Source organism: Malania oleifera, chromosome 11 (genome assembly GCF_029873635.1).
Source record: "Malania oleifera isolate guangnan ecotype guangnan chromosome 11, ASM2987363v1, whole genome shotgun sequence".
In the NCBI taxonomy this organism is placed as follows: Eukaryota; Viridiplantae; Streptophyta; class Magnoliopsida; order Santalales; family Ximeniaceae; genus Malania; species Malania oleifera.
Window position 1 is genome coordinate 56,702,778 of NC_080427.1, and position 16,997 is coordinate 56,719,774.

The 16,997-nt window shown below is 34.9% G+C and overlaps 1 protein-coding gene across 2 annotated transcripts in view; it reads left to right on the forward strand.

Annotated features, from left to right (window-relative positions):
- Positions 1–13,136, forward strand: part of LOC131168507 (uncharacterized) — a 42,678-nt gene extending 29,542 nt beyond the window's left edge. For both annotated transcript variants that reach the window (XM_058127992.1, XM_058127991.1), the window contains 9 exons: positions 872–946; positions 6,624–6,695; positions 6,770–6,868; positions 7,011–7,082; positions 7,173–7,287; positions 8,553–8,621; positions 8,812–9,139; positions 9,344–9,467; positions 12,395–13,136. In XM_058127992.1, the coding sequence (XP_057983975.1) occupies positions 872–946; positions 6,624–6,695; positions 6,770–6,868; positions 7,011–7,082; positions 7,173–7,287; positions 8,553–8,621; positions 8,812–9,139; positions 9,344–9,467; positions 12,395–12,835 (1,395 nt within the window). In that variant the 3' untranslated portion in view covers positions 12,836–13,136. The remainder of the gene's footprint in view (positions 1–871; positions 947–6,623; positions 6,696–6,769; positions 6,869–7,010; positions 7,083–7,172; positions 7,288–8,552; positions 8,622–8,811; positions 9,140–9,343; positions 9,468–12,394) is intronic.
- The last annotated feature ends 3,861 nt before the right edge of the window (positions 13,137–16,997 follow it).

Below are 16,997 nucleotides of genomic sequence, written 5' to 3' on the forward strand. Positions count from 1 at the left end.
GATATGTATGATTTTACTTACCATTCTACGATTCTGATTCTACGATTCTACCGATTCTTTTATGATTCTACCACGATTCTACTTGATTCCAATTTTTGTTGCAACTTGGATCATTTGAATTTGGATGATTGCGATTTTAATAACCATGGTTATGGGACCTCAAACTCCTGAAAAACTTGAACATTCGTTTCTTTTTGCTTTCTCTCTATGATTTGTGTGTGTGTGTGTGTGTGTATGAGAGAGAGAGAGAGAGAGAGAGAGAGAAAGAGAGAGAGAAAGAGAGAGAGAAGGGAAAGGAAAATTATGGTCTTGTTTAAATCACTTTATACTTTCTGGGTTTTGAAGAATAAGATTGTGAAATTTGCTTGATCTTAAAAGTACTATTATTGATTACATCATGTAATTCCTGAGCTAGCTTTATTAAAATTTATCTTCAGATTGCAGTTGAAACAGTTTTTCTACAAATCATTCAACTTAAGTGGAAGGCGGTGGATTGTAAACATTTGGGCAGAGAAAAACAGCTATTAAATGGAAGGGGCTGGCAGCAAAAATGTTATTACTACTATGATCATCATTATTATTACTACTACTATTATTATTATTATTATTTTTTTTGGTGATAAGATAAGATCCAAGTTACTATTGAATGCTGTTGTTGGTCTTGTGTTTCTATCTATATTAGTTAGTGACTTTACGTGTTTTAGATCCTTTTATTCTTTCTGAGCAGTTGATGTCTTCTTAAGACATGGCATTGCGATCAGCTAAAAAGTTCTCTTCTTTCAAAGCTGAATTTAGACTCAAATAATTTAGGATAATTTTCCTAAACATTTATATCTAATCTCTCTCTCTCTATCCCTCTCTCTCATTGAAGGTAAAAGAATTAGAAAAGGAGATATTAGATTCTAAAGAGAAGAATGAGTTCTATCGCACCAAGATGCAGGAACTTGTGAGTACCCTCTTCTGCTTCCACTCCTTTTAATTCTGATACTTATTTGCTTCTACATAATCCATTGCATTTTTTTTGAGGTTCATGAGCAGTGAGCCATAGCATCTGCAGTTACCTTCTTCGAAACATGAAGGCATTTGCTCTATAGTTGTCGATGATTTTTACTTATCTGATGTTGACTACTAGTATATTCAGTGTTCCAACATTTGCATTGAATTCTTCTACTAGTATATTTAGTATTCCAACATTTGCATTGAATTTTTGAATATCCAGGCATAAGTATGACACTATTAAATAAAATATGAAACTATGTTCTATTGTTTTGTAAATTTATATAACTTGTTTTGACTGTCACTCTGAACTGCAATATGATGAATCAATGCTTTGAATGGAGGAGTAATGTCTGATGATTGGTGTGGAAAAATTAAGTTCACCCTTTTTGGGTGGGTGGGTTGAGGCATTTCATCACAATAAAACCTGAAGTGTGAGAACCATATAGAGATAGGCCTGGGGTCCTAGACTCAATTGCTCCATGGTAATAAAGTATGGACTGCTATTGTAGTGAACAGTGTCTCTGGTTTCTTAAAGTAGTCATGAATAATGACTTTGAATGGCTAATTGACAAATTTTTACTGTCCATTTGCTAATTGAGCAACCTAATTGATGGATATTCTTGTTTTTAATTCTCAAAGTGCAGCACAAGCTACACCTGAATTAGACTAGGAGAAATTTCGTTCATGAAACATTGATGGATTTCGGGGGGTTGTATTTCTTGGAACAGCATGCAAAATTTATATATTGAGTCTTGGTATGGTCTAAGTAATAATGAAACACTTTTAAAGGAGTCTGAAGTCTGAACACTTTCCAAAAGGTTGAAATCTATTAGCATCTCCTCAGATTTCTTAACATGATCCAAAGCTCCCCTACTTTATAAAGTTAATGGCAGACTTGCTGTTAGCTAGTCGTTAAGTTCACATACTTTTTCTAATTAAAATGTCTATTTTCCCCTTCTCTTCACATTTGATAATAATTTAATAGTTGTTCTCTTGAAATACTATACAATTTATTTTTTATATGAACACACGACTGTGTTGGCATTTGTGTGTATGCATGTGCAGTATTGTGAGCGTAAACATTAGCACGTGCACATTTCTATATTATACCTAAGTACTCTGTAGGTTGAGTTAGGCTTGCACATTGTTAAGCTTTAGTATTAGTCGAGCTGAATTGGGCTCAAGCCAGGCAAGGTTTGAGTTAGGTCAGAAATGGTCTTCCAAAGTCTCCAATTATTTATATAAACTATAAAATATATTTAAAATTTTGAAATTGTTAAAATATAAAATTCACACATGTATATACGCACACATTTACACATTTGTATGTGTGTGTAGATTTAGATTTGAACATATGCTTGAAAAACAGGTAGGCCTTGGTAGGGGTACAGGCCCGAACCCAGGTCTGTGTATTGAAGTTTTATAGTTTTGATGTTGATAAAAATGTAAGGAATGTAAATAGCTATACATATATAGGATGCTTCATGCTCACCCTCCATATTGGAGTAAACGTTGACATAAGCTCTTAGGAAAGTTAACTAATCTTTGACACAGATCATATTACTATTGATCTACGTAAATATAGAAGCATCATATTATAATGTCTTTTTCCTCCCTTTGCTTTAAGGGTCTTTTTGTGAGAGAAATGGAAAAACCCATGTTTAGTCTTCTCCATATAGCAAGGCGTCATAACTATAATATCCACATGTCTAAATGTTGTTGTATGACTAAATTCTATTTAATCCATAAATGTTGGAAGTCCATAATAATTAGGAGGTCCAAGATCTCTTGGATGAGTTGGAAGGGAAGTCAGGGGATAGGAAGAAGGCTAAGAAATTAAGGAGGGAATTGGATAGATTGGCTTCTTTGGTGAATTATGAGACAGGAGGCAAGGCATTGAGAGTTTTTAGCTGCGTCAATGAAGATTCTCTCCTGGAATGTTAGAGGATTAGGGGATCGGGGTAAGAGGAGAGTGGTCAGGGAGCTTGTAAAGTCGACCCTAACATCTTATTCTTTTAGGTGACTAAGTTGAGGGAAGTAGATCATTTCCTCTAAGAAGTCTTTGGGACTATAGGAACAAAAATTAGGTGGCTCTGCCCTCATTTGGGGCATTAGGGGGCCAATTGGTTGTTTGGGACATGAGGGTAGCATCCTTAAAGGATGTCCTTGTGGGGCCTTTCACTTTGTTAGTCCTATTAGATCTTTGTCACTTTTGGAGAGTGGTGGTTTACATTAGTTTATGGCCCAAACTTGTCTTCCTTAAGGAACTCATTCTTTGGTGTTTTTGGCTTGTGCAATTCACTTTGGGTGGTGGGGGTGGGGGACTTCAATGTCACTTGCAGCTTTAGAGATGATCTAGGGAGCTCTAGGATCTCTTTGAGTAGGAGGAAATGTGATTCCCTCGTACAGGATAATGGGCTTCGGGATATTTACTTAAGCAATGGCGGTTCAGCTGGGCGGTGTTTGGCGACAGACAGGCCTCCTCATGCATTGATAGATATATATTTACTAACAAATGGGAACACACGTATCCACATCTTGTCCAGCATACTCCTCCTAGGCCTATCTTTGACTACACAAGCCTTCTTCTTGAGTTCAATATGGTGTAGTGGGGACCCACCCCTTTTCACTTTGAGAACATGTGCAACGCACCCTTCCTTTCAGGAGACTGTAGTTTGGTGGGGCGAATGTCAAGTTTAGGGGTGGAAGGGTTTTAAGATAATTAAAAAACTTAATTATGTGTAATCAATGCTGAAAACTTGGAATATTTTTGGAATCACTAAAGAAGCAAAAAAAAATATCCTTATAGAAATTGGTGGGTTGTACAAGCTGTTAGATGAGGAGGATAGAGCTGGGAGGTCATCTCTTAGTAATGAGTTGGAGATGATCTTATTGGAGTATATGAGTTGGTGATAGAAAGCTAGGGTGAGGTGGGTCAAGGAGGGGGTTGCAACTCTGGCTATTTCCATATGGTGGTGTGCAGAAGGAGGAGGAAAGGCTACATTAGGGAGTTGGAAGTAGATTCTGGGATTGTGGTAAGGGGCAATCCCAGATTGGGATGAGATTACTAACTTCTTTAAAAATTGTTTACTGAGGAAGCCCTGAATAGATTGATGATGGAGGTTCTTGATTAGAGCTCCATTGAAGTGAGTTTTTCTTGATGGCTTGAAAGAGCTTTTGAGGTTGAAGGAAAAAATAATAAAAGAAATTTTATCCAGTTGAGTAGAGATGAGGCTTCTGGCCCCGATGGCTTCATTATGGATTTCTTCCAAGACAACTGGGTGGTCGTGAAAGTTTTGTAGAAGAATTTCATCATAAAGGGGTGGTGAATATACCAATGTTAACTCTACCTTTATCACCCTTGTCCCCACGAATGAGAGATCCCTAAGAGTGAGGGACTTTAGACCAATTGGTCTTAAGACTAGTCTTTACACAATACTCTCCAGGATTCTAGTTAAAAGACTTTATGAAGTGCTGGGTGGACACAATTACCTTGGTACAGTCTAGGTTCATCCATGACAGACAAATCATAGATGCGGTACTTGTGGCTAAGGAGGTGGTGGGGGATGTTAGGATGGGAGTGGGAGAGGAATTGTTTTTAAACTAGACATTGAGAAAGTCTATGGCATGGTTAGTTGAGGCTTCTTGGATAAAGTGATGAGCTCAAAAGGTTTTGAGGAGATTTGGAGGAAGTGGCTTAGTGGCTGTCTATACTTGACCTGCTTGTTAGTTATAGTCAATTGTTACTTGAGAGAGTGGTTTAGGGCATCCCAGGGTCTTAAGCAAAGGGACTTGTAGTCAGTGGTGGATGCCTTAAGCAGGTTGATCTTGCATGCTCAGGACTTGGGGGGTGATCAATGGCCTTTGTGTAGGGTAGGAGGAAGTGGAGGTATCTAATTTGTAGTTAGCTTATGATACCATGTTTTTTCTTGAAGACAATGTTTCGAAATTCTGTAAGGTTATTATCTTGCTTAAAATCTTTGAGAAGATAATGGAATTAGAGATCAACTTGTCTCAAGAGTGTGATAGCAGGTGTCAACCTGGGCATTATGGGCTTAGAGAGGTTCAGGACCTTGGTGGGTTGTATATCCCTTGAGTGGTCACTATCTTGGACTCCCACTTGGGGACAACCCAAACTCTGGAACCTTTTGGGGCCTACTGATTGAGAAGGTGGGTAGGAGGCTGGAGTGTTAGAAAAGTGCTTATTTGTTGCTCAAAGTTGCATCACCCTTATTAGTGCCTCCCTCTCCAGCATACATATTAATTTCTCCTTTTAGAATGCCCTTGAGAGTAGTTAGGTCTTCAGATAGGTCAATTAACAATTCCCTTTCGCTGGGATTTGGGGTGCATAAGAGGTACCATTTTAGTTTTTTGGGTAGATCCAAATCTGAAGGGGGCCTAGGTCTTGGTAATGTGGTTTCCAAAAACATCTCCCTAATTGTTTATGGTTGTGGAGGTTTCCTCTATAAGTAAATTCCCTATAGCACAAGGTGATTAAAAGTGAACATGGGATTGATCATAATCGTTGGGAGACAAAAAGCATTATTTCCCATGTGTGCCCTTGGAAATTCGTTTCCAGATGACAGGTCTATTCTTCCCTCTTACTCCTAAGTGGAAAAAGGTTCACTTCTAGGAGGATGTTTGGGTGGGGATACTTGGAACTGAAGGTCCCTCATTGTTCAAGCTCTCTTCATTCCACAATGTGCCTATTAGTTCTTTCATCTCCTCCCCCCCCCCCCCCCCCTCTTTTATTTTTTATTTTTTGGGGGTGGGGGGTGTTTCTTGCTTGTGAGATTTCCTTTTTTTTTTTTTTAAGGATTTCAAAAAGAGAGAGGTTGATGAGCTTACTACCTTACTCCCCATTTTGGATCACTTTGTTCCTTGCAATAGGGAGGACGAGAGAGTGCAGGAGGGTAATCCTTTAGGGTTGTTCACACATCTTTCGAAATCTCCCTTTCCCACCTTGGAGCCACATCATTTGCAAGGCCAAAGTTCCTTGGCAGATTTGCACCTTTGTTTGGACTCTGATTCTTAATAGGATGAACACGCTTGGTTTACTTCAGAAACGAAAACCCTATAAGTCTCTAAATCCTGATATGTGCATCATGTGCCATGAGTTTAATGAAACAAATGCTCACTTGTTTGCGTATTGTAAGGTGGCAACACAGCTGTGGAATAGTCTCTTCTCTTATTTTTGTGAAGACTAGCTGATGCCATGGAATGTGGGCGATCTTTTGCTGGTGAACTATAGGGGTCTTGACTGAAGTTGAAATGACAGAGTTCTTTGGAGTGTAGCCGTTTTCACCATCTGCTGGACTCTCTGGATGGAGGAGCGGAAGAATTTTTAAGAGCTGCATAAATTGTCCTAACATCTTGTGGGATAGAGTGGTGTTCTTGGCTTCTTTTTGGATCCATTCATTTGGTTTTTCCTGGGGCTTTCTGCTGTCTGACCTTCAAAGGGATTGGAAGGCAGCTCTATTGTAATCTTTTTATTGTTTGTTTTATAGTTGTACAGTCATTGATGACTCCTTGTCCTCATTCTCAATTAAATTCTATCTTAATCCAAAAAAAAAAAAAATATTTATGCTTGCTTCTGTTGAATTGATCAGCCTTTTGTTATGCAGATTCTATACAAGAGCAGATGTGACAATCGTCTTAATGAGATAATGGAAAGGACGTCTGCTGATAAACGTGAGGTACCTCCCTTTGATGCACAAGATTGTATGTTTCTTATTCGTATTTGATGTTCCCTGAGCAAGCTCTATTCCAGGTTGAGTTGCTGATGAAGAAATATGAAGAAAAGTACAAACAGGTTGGAGATGTAGCCTCCAGACTAACAATTGATGAGGCTACATTTCGTGATATTCAGGTACTGTACAACTAAGAGATGACTAATAACTGTTTTTTCTGTACAAAGTTTATTTGAACGCTCATTTCCAAATATTTTTGGTATGCTGATCTTGAGCTGAAGGCTTTCAAATAATGTTGTATTGTGCTGAATTCTTCTGCAGGAGAAAAAAATGGAGTTATATCAGGCAATTGTCAAAATGGAACAAGAAGGGAGTGCTGATGATGCTCTTCAGGTATACCATGGTTTGAATGAGTTGCGGGGATTTATCTGACATTTCTTATCCCGTTATTTTCCTTGTAATTTTTTGGCCTTTCTGCTGCAGCTTTCTGCTCATCGTATACAGTCAGATCTTGAGGAGCTAGTGAGAGCTTTGAGCGAACGCTGCAAAACATATGGGCTACGTGTCAAACCAACTACTCTGGTTGAGATTCCCTTTGGTATTTGTCCCTCCTTTAGAGTTTTTGGTTATTCTTAAATTGTTTAATGTTGTTAGATTTTTAAATACTTTTTTTTTTTTTAATTTTTAATTTTTAAATACTGGTTTGAGAAATGAGAGAGGTAGAAACAGTGAAGATTTCTTTTTTAATTCAGACATTCACTACATCTTGTTTCTCAACCTACCATATTTGGTTGCTGGTTTGTAAGTTTTGTTAGTTTTTATTAGTTCATTATTAGTATATTTATGCAAATGTGAATTTTCAATTCTTTTCTTTAATATCTTGTTCTTGTTTCCCCTGATGGTTAGCAATCTCATTTTTTTTTTCCCTTGACACTTGTGCCTTTTTTGAACCTTGGATTTGGATTTATGTTGGATTTGACAAGAGGCAAACTCAATACAGTTCAGAATTACTTTTTATCTTAATGCACACAATCAAAAATTCGTAAGATGAACTCTATGCTCCCAACACAGGGTTTCATGTTACTTGTTCAAGTTTATCATGGAATCTAATATTCTAATGTTTAAATCCTTTACTTGGCAGTATTTAAGTGGTTCATCGAGATTTTAAGTGATTGTTTTAGATGAACTGGGTTGCGTAGTTGTAAAAATTTCGTTTTTTTCTAGTTCTGAGGACAGCTTGCTTATTCTTTTTGTTCAGTTATGAACTGCTGGATTTGCTACTTCATCTAATTTTTGTTTTAGGCGATAATTTTTTTAAATGGAACAGTGTCAACTTTAACAGAGATGGTAGGATAAGGAAATAAGATATGTAAATATTGCTACTATTTATTTTACTTTTAATTGTGTTACTTTTCTATTCATTACGATGCCTCTGTATGATTTTAGTTGATAAAAGGCAGGAATTTATACTCATTGAAATTCTTATCTTTGGTTTCATATACAATATTTTTGGTTGTGTATTATGTAAGAAGTTCTTCCCCATCCTTAGTCACATGTGAATAAGAATATATGTTTATTTATTTTTTCTCTCTCTCTTTTGCCTTTTGTTCTTTTCTTCTCTGGTGCAAAATGATATAGTTTATGGCTGTCAATGATGCAAGAATTACCTTGGTTGGTGAGCTACTGACGTGCCAAGTAAGGAGTTTCAGGAATTATGACATAACAATTTGCAAATGAGTTGACATCTAGAAAATAAACAAGCCAGAAGTTAATATGTTGCAAAATTCATTAGTTTTTAAATTGGTTTGCCAAAATATATTTTCATTTTATAGTTCTTATAATTATCTGATAATCTTTATTTAGGTTGGCAACCTGGCATCCAAGAAGGAGCAGCCGATTGGGATGAAGATTGGGACAAGTTAGAAGATGAAGGTATGTTAGAACATTGTTGGTAGGGTTGAGTTATTATTCAATGCAAGTATTCTCTTATGCATGGTGCCCTCAACTGTTGGCAATGAACACTCCTGCCAAAATTTTCTCCGTGGACATTTTTTCAAGTCCACAGGGTAGCATATTAACAGCTGTCATTCTGAATTTCTGATGAATTATTTTCCCAATTTAGGATTCACATTTGTCAAGGAGCTCACTCTTGATGTGCAAAATGTCATAGCCCCGCCAAAAGCAAAGTCTTCTTTAGTTCAGAAAGGAATGAGCTCTGCAGATGAGGGTTCAATTGCTTCCTTAAATACTGACATTAAGTCAAAGAAGCTACCAAGTACCGGTGAACGGGTGCCTGAGGATGAATCTGCAGGCGCCGTAGGCAAGGACAGCTTGGCAAGAAGTCCACCTGACAGTCCAGCTGTAAGGAGCCCTTCATTAGAATTCCAAGATTCCCAATCTGTAAAGAGCATTGGAGCAGATGGTTCACCCCATGTTAGAGACACCCAGAGGCATGCATTTTGGTTTTGGTTTATGTGGATTCCTTTTACTTTTTTTCCTTTAATAAAAAAATTGACATATCAGTGACTTCCAATCAAGAGTTTTATCAAATATTGGAAAAAGAGATTCAATATATTTATTCTGTGTGTTTGAACCCTCTGCAGCTAAGTGCATTGTTCAGATATCTGAATCTGTTTATGATTTACATGGTGCAGTGATCATGGTGGTGCTGAATCTGTGCTTTCTGGAGAAAAAGGTTTTGATGAACCCAGCTGGGGTGCATTTGACAGTCATTTTGACACGGATTCTGTATGGGGTTTCAACCCTAATGATACAAAGGTACGTGAATAAATTCAGTCATGTTGTAAATGCATCTAGCACAGCACATTATTTAAATAGCAGTGTGTGGATTTGCTGCTGAGTTTTTGCTAGTGGCATGATGACATCTTACCCATTTTTGGCATTGAGAACAAGAGTTCTCTTCCAGATTTCAAGTTTCCTAGTAAAATGGACCGAAGTTAAAAAAGAAGATGCAACATTATTCTGACCAATTCTACAGACCATCTTTATTAACGGAAGAATGATAGGAGGAAGAAAAGAAAGAAAACTTCCGTATCCTTGACATCTTTGGAATTCCTTTCCCTTTAGGCACATTCTACTTTTACTAAACTTTTCTACTGAATGCTACTCACAGCTTATTTATGCTAGAAAATTTTGCATCCATCATTGATCCCACCATGAAGATGATGTGCTATGGGTGATTTGGGTGCAGAATTTTTGATCACTTCCTAATCTGTGAACTGGATTTATGTTTATTGAATGTGGATTATTGTTATTACCTGATCCTCTGGCAGTCTGGTGTAGTTCCCAGAATGTATGCATAGGGTAATATTTGGGCCACTGAATCACCATGGTTGCTGCTCTAGTTTGACAAACAAACAAAAGATTTTATTAGCCCTAGGCTTGTACTTGGTAGGATTTCTTGATTTAACTTGATGGCTCCCCCTGATGATGCATCACATGTGGCAGTATTTTCAGAAATGGTTGTTTCATGTTAATTATTTTTCTTCTCATCTAGGCCACATGCTTTATAGAAAAAATGTGAAATATAATGGCAAGGTAGATATGAAGAGAGAATGTGATCTGTCAGAAGTTATCTTTTTTCATCGTTTCCTTGTTGGTATATATATAATGTGTTCATGTATGTGTGTGTATGGGACAAACCTATTGTAACAAAGTGAACCAGCCGCTCTTATGATGAACAAATAATTCATAGGGTCAGTGCAGGACCATGGAAAGTGGTCCCTGTTAGATTGGAAGCTTAATTTAAATTATACTTGTTGATCAAATTTGGATGCTATAGGGGTTTTTTCTTTTTTCCCAATGAATTAAGTCAAAATTTGATCAATTTGGATCCTGTCTGATATATCATTTTTGCTCATGCGTGTGTATTGATCTAAGGCATATTTCAGCTCCTACTAGTGTTGCATTCTTTTCAGTAACTAGTCAAAAGCATGGGCATTGCTTGCGATTGAAATTTAATGAATAAGAAAAAACACAATAAGTAGAATGGGCTTTTGTAAATTTTATATATTTGAACAAAATAAATGTAAAATAATGCACGAACCTGGCCTTTATCTATTAGTTCTCATGAGATGAGAGATTGAATCTGTATGAGAGAATGGGGTTTGGGTTTCATTATAAAATCGAAAATTAAAAAAATTAAACAATAATAATTATGTATGTAGAAAATAATTAAATTTATAAAAGAAAATTTATATTAGCTTTATTGTACACGAGTACCAATTGAATATGTACAAGAACAACAAACCAAAACTTAAGTCCTAGTGGGGTTGGCTACACAAATTCTTTTCGGCAATTTAAATGATTGAATTTGTAGAAAATATAATTTAAATAATTTTATCAGCAAGAGTTTCTGTGTCTTAAAAATTGAACTTCATTACGTTCAAGAGGGTTGGTATTGCTTCTTTACTTTCAAGAACCTGTATGCACTAAGATGGAAATCTGACCATTTGTGGATGGAGCTTTGACAGAATATTGATGTATATAAAAAGCTTTAGTCATTTTACCCCATGTGAAAATGTTTTATGTAAATATTATTAAGTGTAGGGAATCAAATTATTTGAACATTAGTAATGTGATAAGGGTATTTGACATTAAACTATTATTTTTCTCCTAGATTAGATGTATCTTAGATAAGATTTAATAAAGTAAATATTGCATTATTTAGGATGATGGCAACAATATATACCTATCAAAAAAAGATCTAATTTAAGTCCATGTGAAAATTTTATTAATATAAGTTCTTTTGATATGAGATTTCAAGTTGACAAAAAGTTAGTTGTGTGAAAAGATTCAATTTATGATTAAATTACTTTTATTTTCACATAAAGTTGGATGCAGATTAGATAAAGGTTAAAACTCATAATGTCTAATTACAAAAAAAATATCATTTTGGAAAAAAAAAAAAAACTTTATGCTGCGTTTGGGAGCATATATTTCGAATCTTGGATTTGAATTTAGGTGGATTGGGAAAAAATTTCAATATAATTTGTATTACATCTTATCCAAACCCAATATAAGTCTCTTCAAACGTGGGATTAGGATTTTTTGATCCAAAAATGGTTTACACTATCTGTATTTTTATATGAAGTAGATTGTACTATAAGTGTGATGAGTACTGTATGAATTTTAATAATTAATATAAATATATATAACATAAAATTTAATCATTCTAACTCATGTGAAAAGTTATTGTATACGAGTCTTTTTAGTATGTTTGAATATTAGGAATAGTGGAATACTATAAGAGATTATTTCAGATTAGATTTGTTTTTTTTCAAAATCTATTTGAAAATAAAGTACTTTTATTTTTCTTAGGTTGGATGTAGATTTGATAAAATTTGAGAGTTATTATGTGTGCTTGTAAGACAAATATATTTTAGTATTTAGGATAAAATCAATTGTTTATATTCTATCTGAAAAATTTAATATTAATTCATGTGAAAAATTTATTGATGTAAATTCTTTTAATAAAAGAAATCAAGTAAGCAAAACTTTGGAAACATGAAAATAGTTGAATAGAACAAAATTTCACCCCTAACTTGCTGAAATGACGTGTATTGCATAATTAATGTTTGAACGAACTTATTAATTGTTAGTTTTATGTGCGTGTAAAAATCATGCTGTGATTTAGTTGAATGAAGCTGCATTGGTTCCTTGTTCTAACTGATTTTCTCTTGCAGGACAATGATCATGACAGGCTTAGTGAAAGTTCATTCTTTGGTCACGGTGACCTTGGCCTGAACCCAATAAGAACAAACTCCCCTCGCATGGACGACATGTTCCTGAAGAAGAGCCCATTTACTTTTGCAGATTCTGTTCCAAGCACTCCCCTCTTCAATTATGGAAACTCTCCATCAAAGTTCAGTGAAGTGTCAGAGGACCAGTCTTTCAATAGCTTCTCAAGGTTTGATACCTTCAGCAAGCAGGACAGTGGATTTTTCCCACCCCAGGACTCCTTTTCAAGATTTGATTCGATCCGCAGCTCTAGAGACTCCGAACATGGCCATGGATTTCCTTCCTTTGATGATGCCGACCCGTTTGGCTCGACTGGGCTGTTCAAGACATCGTTGGAGAGTGAAACTCCCAGGAAGAGAGAATCTGATAAGTGGGGAGTGTTTTAGTAATGCAATTTGGTGCTTTCGTCTCGTCGAAATTTGAAAGCTGTTCTTTCTTTTGGGGTGAAAGGTTTGTTCATTTATTTAGTTGCATGTGGTATGTAGAGTTGGTGACTGAGGCTGGCAAGGTGTGGATGTAGTCTCTGCTAAGTTTTGCAAATCTTTTTTTTTTTTTTCTTCATTTTGATTTTTTAAGGGAAAACATTTTTGGTGCTCAGTTTGTATGTATGTTTGTATATGTATTATTATTATTTTTTTTTTTGAAAGAAGAAATATCATGCCTCGCTGCTTGTAGTTCGAATGAAAATTATGATTCTTTTGTTTTCCTCACCCTTGTTGAAAGGTGAAAGTTGAGAGTTGTAGGGCAGCCTGAAAGAGAGTTTAGGAGGAGAATACTGGTCCATATTTGTCAGAAGTTTTCATTCTGATTTCATAGTTGGAAAAATAGTTTAAAGAAAGAAAGGAAGAAAGAAAATCTGAAAAGAATATGCAATTTTGTTTTGTATGAACATTTGTAATGTCACAGAAGAATTTCAGAGAGTCGTGTCTTGGTTTTTTGTTTTTGTGTTATATTTTTTTCTAGGTTGAAAAATTGTTTGTGTTTTTTTGGGTGAAAGACATTAATTTTTAACAAAAATACATGGACCTTCTATGAAATTTTAGAGACCTCCCTTGAAGTGTGGTAAGAAATTGCAAACCTTTCAAGAAGTTTATAAATTTTTTCTAATATTTTTTTGAGTTTGGAACATTTATACTGTTTAGGTTTGCTTTTTGTCAAATATAAAGGAAAATTTATATTTTTTGATAAATTTTAGGGTAATTCCGTGGAATTTTTTAAATCTACAATGCCTGAAAAATTCTAAACTTAAGGAAGATTCGAGATTTTTTTTTTTGTCTTTTGTTTTTTGTTTTGTTTTGTTTTGTTTTCTTTTTCAGGGGAAGTCAATGGTTAAAACTTAGGGGAGTAGTTTAGTTTTGTTAGGTAATAACTCTCTCAAGTCATGTTTGGTTAGTGAAATAGGATGGAATGTAATAACTCTCTCATTCCATTTTTATATACCAAATGTGCAGTAATAAATTGATAAATATAAGTTGATTCGTGTGCGAGCATAAATTGATAAAAAGAATGATAAAAATCTAATTGCATGCACTCGATTTCTTGTATGGAGTTGTCTAAATAATAAAATTGGGGGACTCCTTCAAAAAATGAGAAAGAAGGAAAACGAATTGAAAAAATTCGATCTAGTGAAAAATTTTGTGTTCTATTTTGGTCAGTAATCTAACCTATGTTTGGATTGGTTTCGGATTTGAATTTGTATTGAATTTAGATAAGATGTAATGTAAAACTGTCTTAAAATTAATCTAAGTCCAAATTTAAATCTAAGGTTCGAAATCCATGCTCCCAAATGCGCAGCATAATTTTATGTCTAAATTGATATTATAATATTATGATTATAAAGAAATAATTATATGAAATTATCTTATAAAATTTTAAAAAATCAAAATGTGTTGTGCATGACCTTTAGCCTTATCTACCATAGGCCACTTAAATTACTCCTACCAAATTATAGATCTTCCCATTGCCTAATTTATTTTTGTCTAAAAAAAGACACATTTCAAAACCCTTGTCATGACACACCCAATTTTATTTCAAAGACATATTCAAAAGTTAATTATTAAATAATTAGAACAATTACCATTTAAACTCAAAAACTCATTTAGTCATAATTGGCAGTTGATTCCCATAGTCAATATTTAAGGCATGATCAAACTACACCTAAGTTTCTGAGCTATCCACCCTAGTACTCCATTTGAAAGAATTAAATTATAAATCTTAAACTTGAATGTGTAAAATTTAAAAAATGTATTAAAATTTATTGTGAAACGTGTGGGAATTATGATGAATAGTACGAAAAAATATAGAGATAGAATAGCAAAACACACGAATTTAATATGGTTCGATAGTATGCCTATATTCACAAGAACGAATGGAAGCTGGATTTTACTATCTTAAAGTAATGTTACATCATATATATATATATATATATATATTAATTCTAACCGTATAGAGGTATTAAAAAATTTCTCAAATACCCCTGTACCGTCGTTCCGTTTTGCTCCACTTTCGACATCACTCTGCTTTCTCTGTGCATGTGTTCCACTCGATATATATGAGTTACATACTACAACAAAATTAGATTAAATTTCTTTTAAATACCATTTAAAATTTAAATTTATCATCCAAAATCTTTGTTAGTTAAAAAAATAAACTTATTGAATGGTCCAAAATGAGTATATATGCATATACCTAAACTAGAGTAGTGGTATGCAACACGGGAGCTCACGTGTCACTGCTGCATCCATTGCAGACCTAGACCTATCACGTGAGCCCGTGTCATCACGGATAAGCATCATTTAATACTTTCCCCACGCCTATGGCACGTATTGGGGGACCATGGGTTAGGCAATGAGAATGAGATGGGAAAGGCGGGGAACCAACGGTGGCGGAGGGCAAGTTGGCCAAACGCATGGCCTCCCATATTACTGTCGTGCATCATGCATGGCCGAGAAAGATAGAGTACGTAATTCTTTAATTGGCCGCTATTTTGGCTGCCAAGTGCGTGTCAGTTTTTGGCCTCCCATATTACTTACTCTCTTCTTTCTTTTGGTTTGTTCATTTATTTGGTTGCATGTGGTATGTAGAGTTGGTGACTGAGGCTGGCAAGGTGCTAGGTTTTGCAAATCTTGAAGTGATGTTACATTATATGTATTTATATTAATCCTAACCGTACAGAAGTATTAAAAAATTTTTCAAATACCCCTGTACTGTCGTTCCGCTCTGCTCCACTTCCGACGTCACTCTGTCTTCTCCGTACACGTGTTCCACTCAATATATATGAGTTACATGCTACAACAAAATTAGATTAAATTTCTTTTGAATATTGTTCAAAATTTAAACTTATCATCCAAAATCTTTATTAGTTAAAAAAATGAACTTATTGAATGGTATGCATATGCCTAAACCTAGAGTAGTGCTATGCCCATGATGACACGAGCTCACGTGCCGCTGCTGTATCCATTGCAGACCTATCACGTGAGCTCGTGTCATCACGGATCAGCATCATTTAATACTTTCCCCATGCCTATGGCACAAACTGGGGACCATGGGTTAGGCAATGAGAATGAGGTGGGAAGGGCAGGCAGCCAACGGTGGCCGAGGGCAAGTTGGCCACCTCCATCCACCTGCGTTTCTCTTCGAAGGTTTGAGCTCATCCATTACGCATGAAGAAGGAATGCTTTCCTCAAGTTTCCTTACCAAAAGCATGAACTAATTACGGCCACGTCATGTTTTATTTGCAAACAAGGATGAACTAAAAAATAAATAATTATAAAAATGTTACCGCATTCTTTATTTTTTCTAAAAAAAATTTATATAAAGGTTTAAAAACAATAGAAGCTTTTATATAATTTTTTTTTTCAAAAAATAAAAGAATATTTTTTTATAATTATTAAAAAGCTAAAAATAAAAAAATAGGGGAACACTGTATGGTACAAATTAGGGCAACAGCAACATGGGTCATGATCTATGCACGAGGACATACGTAGCCATCCATATTACTATCATGCATCATGCATGGCCGAGAAAGATAAGTACGTAATTTTTCAATATTTTTGTCCTTTTTTTTTTATTTCCTTTTTAAATTGGGTAAATTCAATTTTCTGATATATATATATATATATATATGTATAATATTTGTCATTTTTAAAAATTATTTCTTTTTAAATTTTTAATTTTTTTATTATTATCACTCGAAAGTTGCAAATCGAACACATGCCTCGTGCGTGTCTTAGACTAGTAATAATTTCGTTAGTTTGTTTTTTTTATTTCCTCTTTAAATTGGTTAAATTCAATTTTTTGATATATATATATATATGTATAATATTTGTCATTTTTAAAAAAATAATTATTTTTTAATTTTTTATTATTATCACTTGAAAGTCGCACATCGTACACATGCATCATGTGTGTCTAAGACTAGTAATTTACTAATAAAACAATTCATCGTAGTTGGTCGTCAATCAGCATGTGAGGATAAAAGATACTTATCTCTCTTAAGATTTGACAAAAAGACACAGATATTTTTAAACTTTTAAAAATTTCATATAA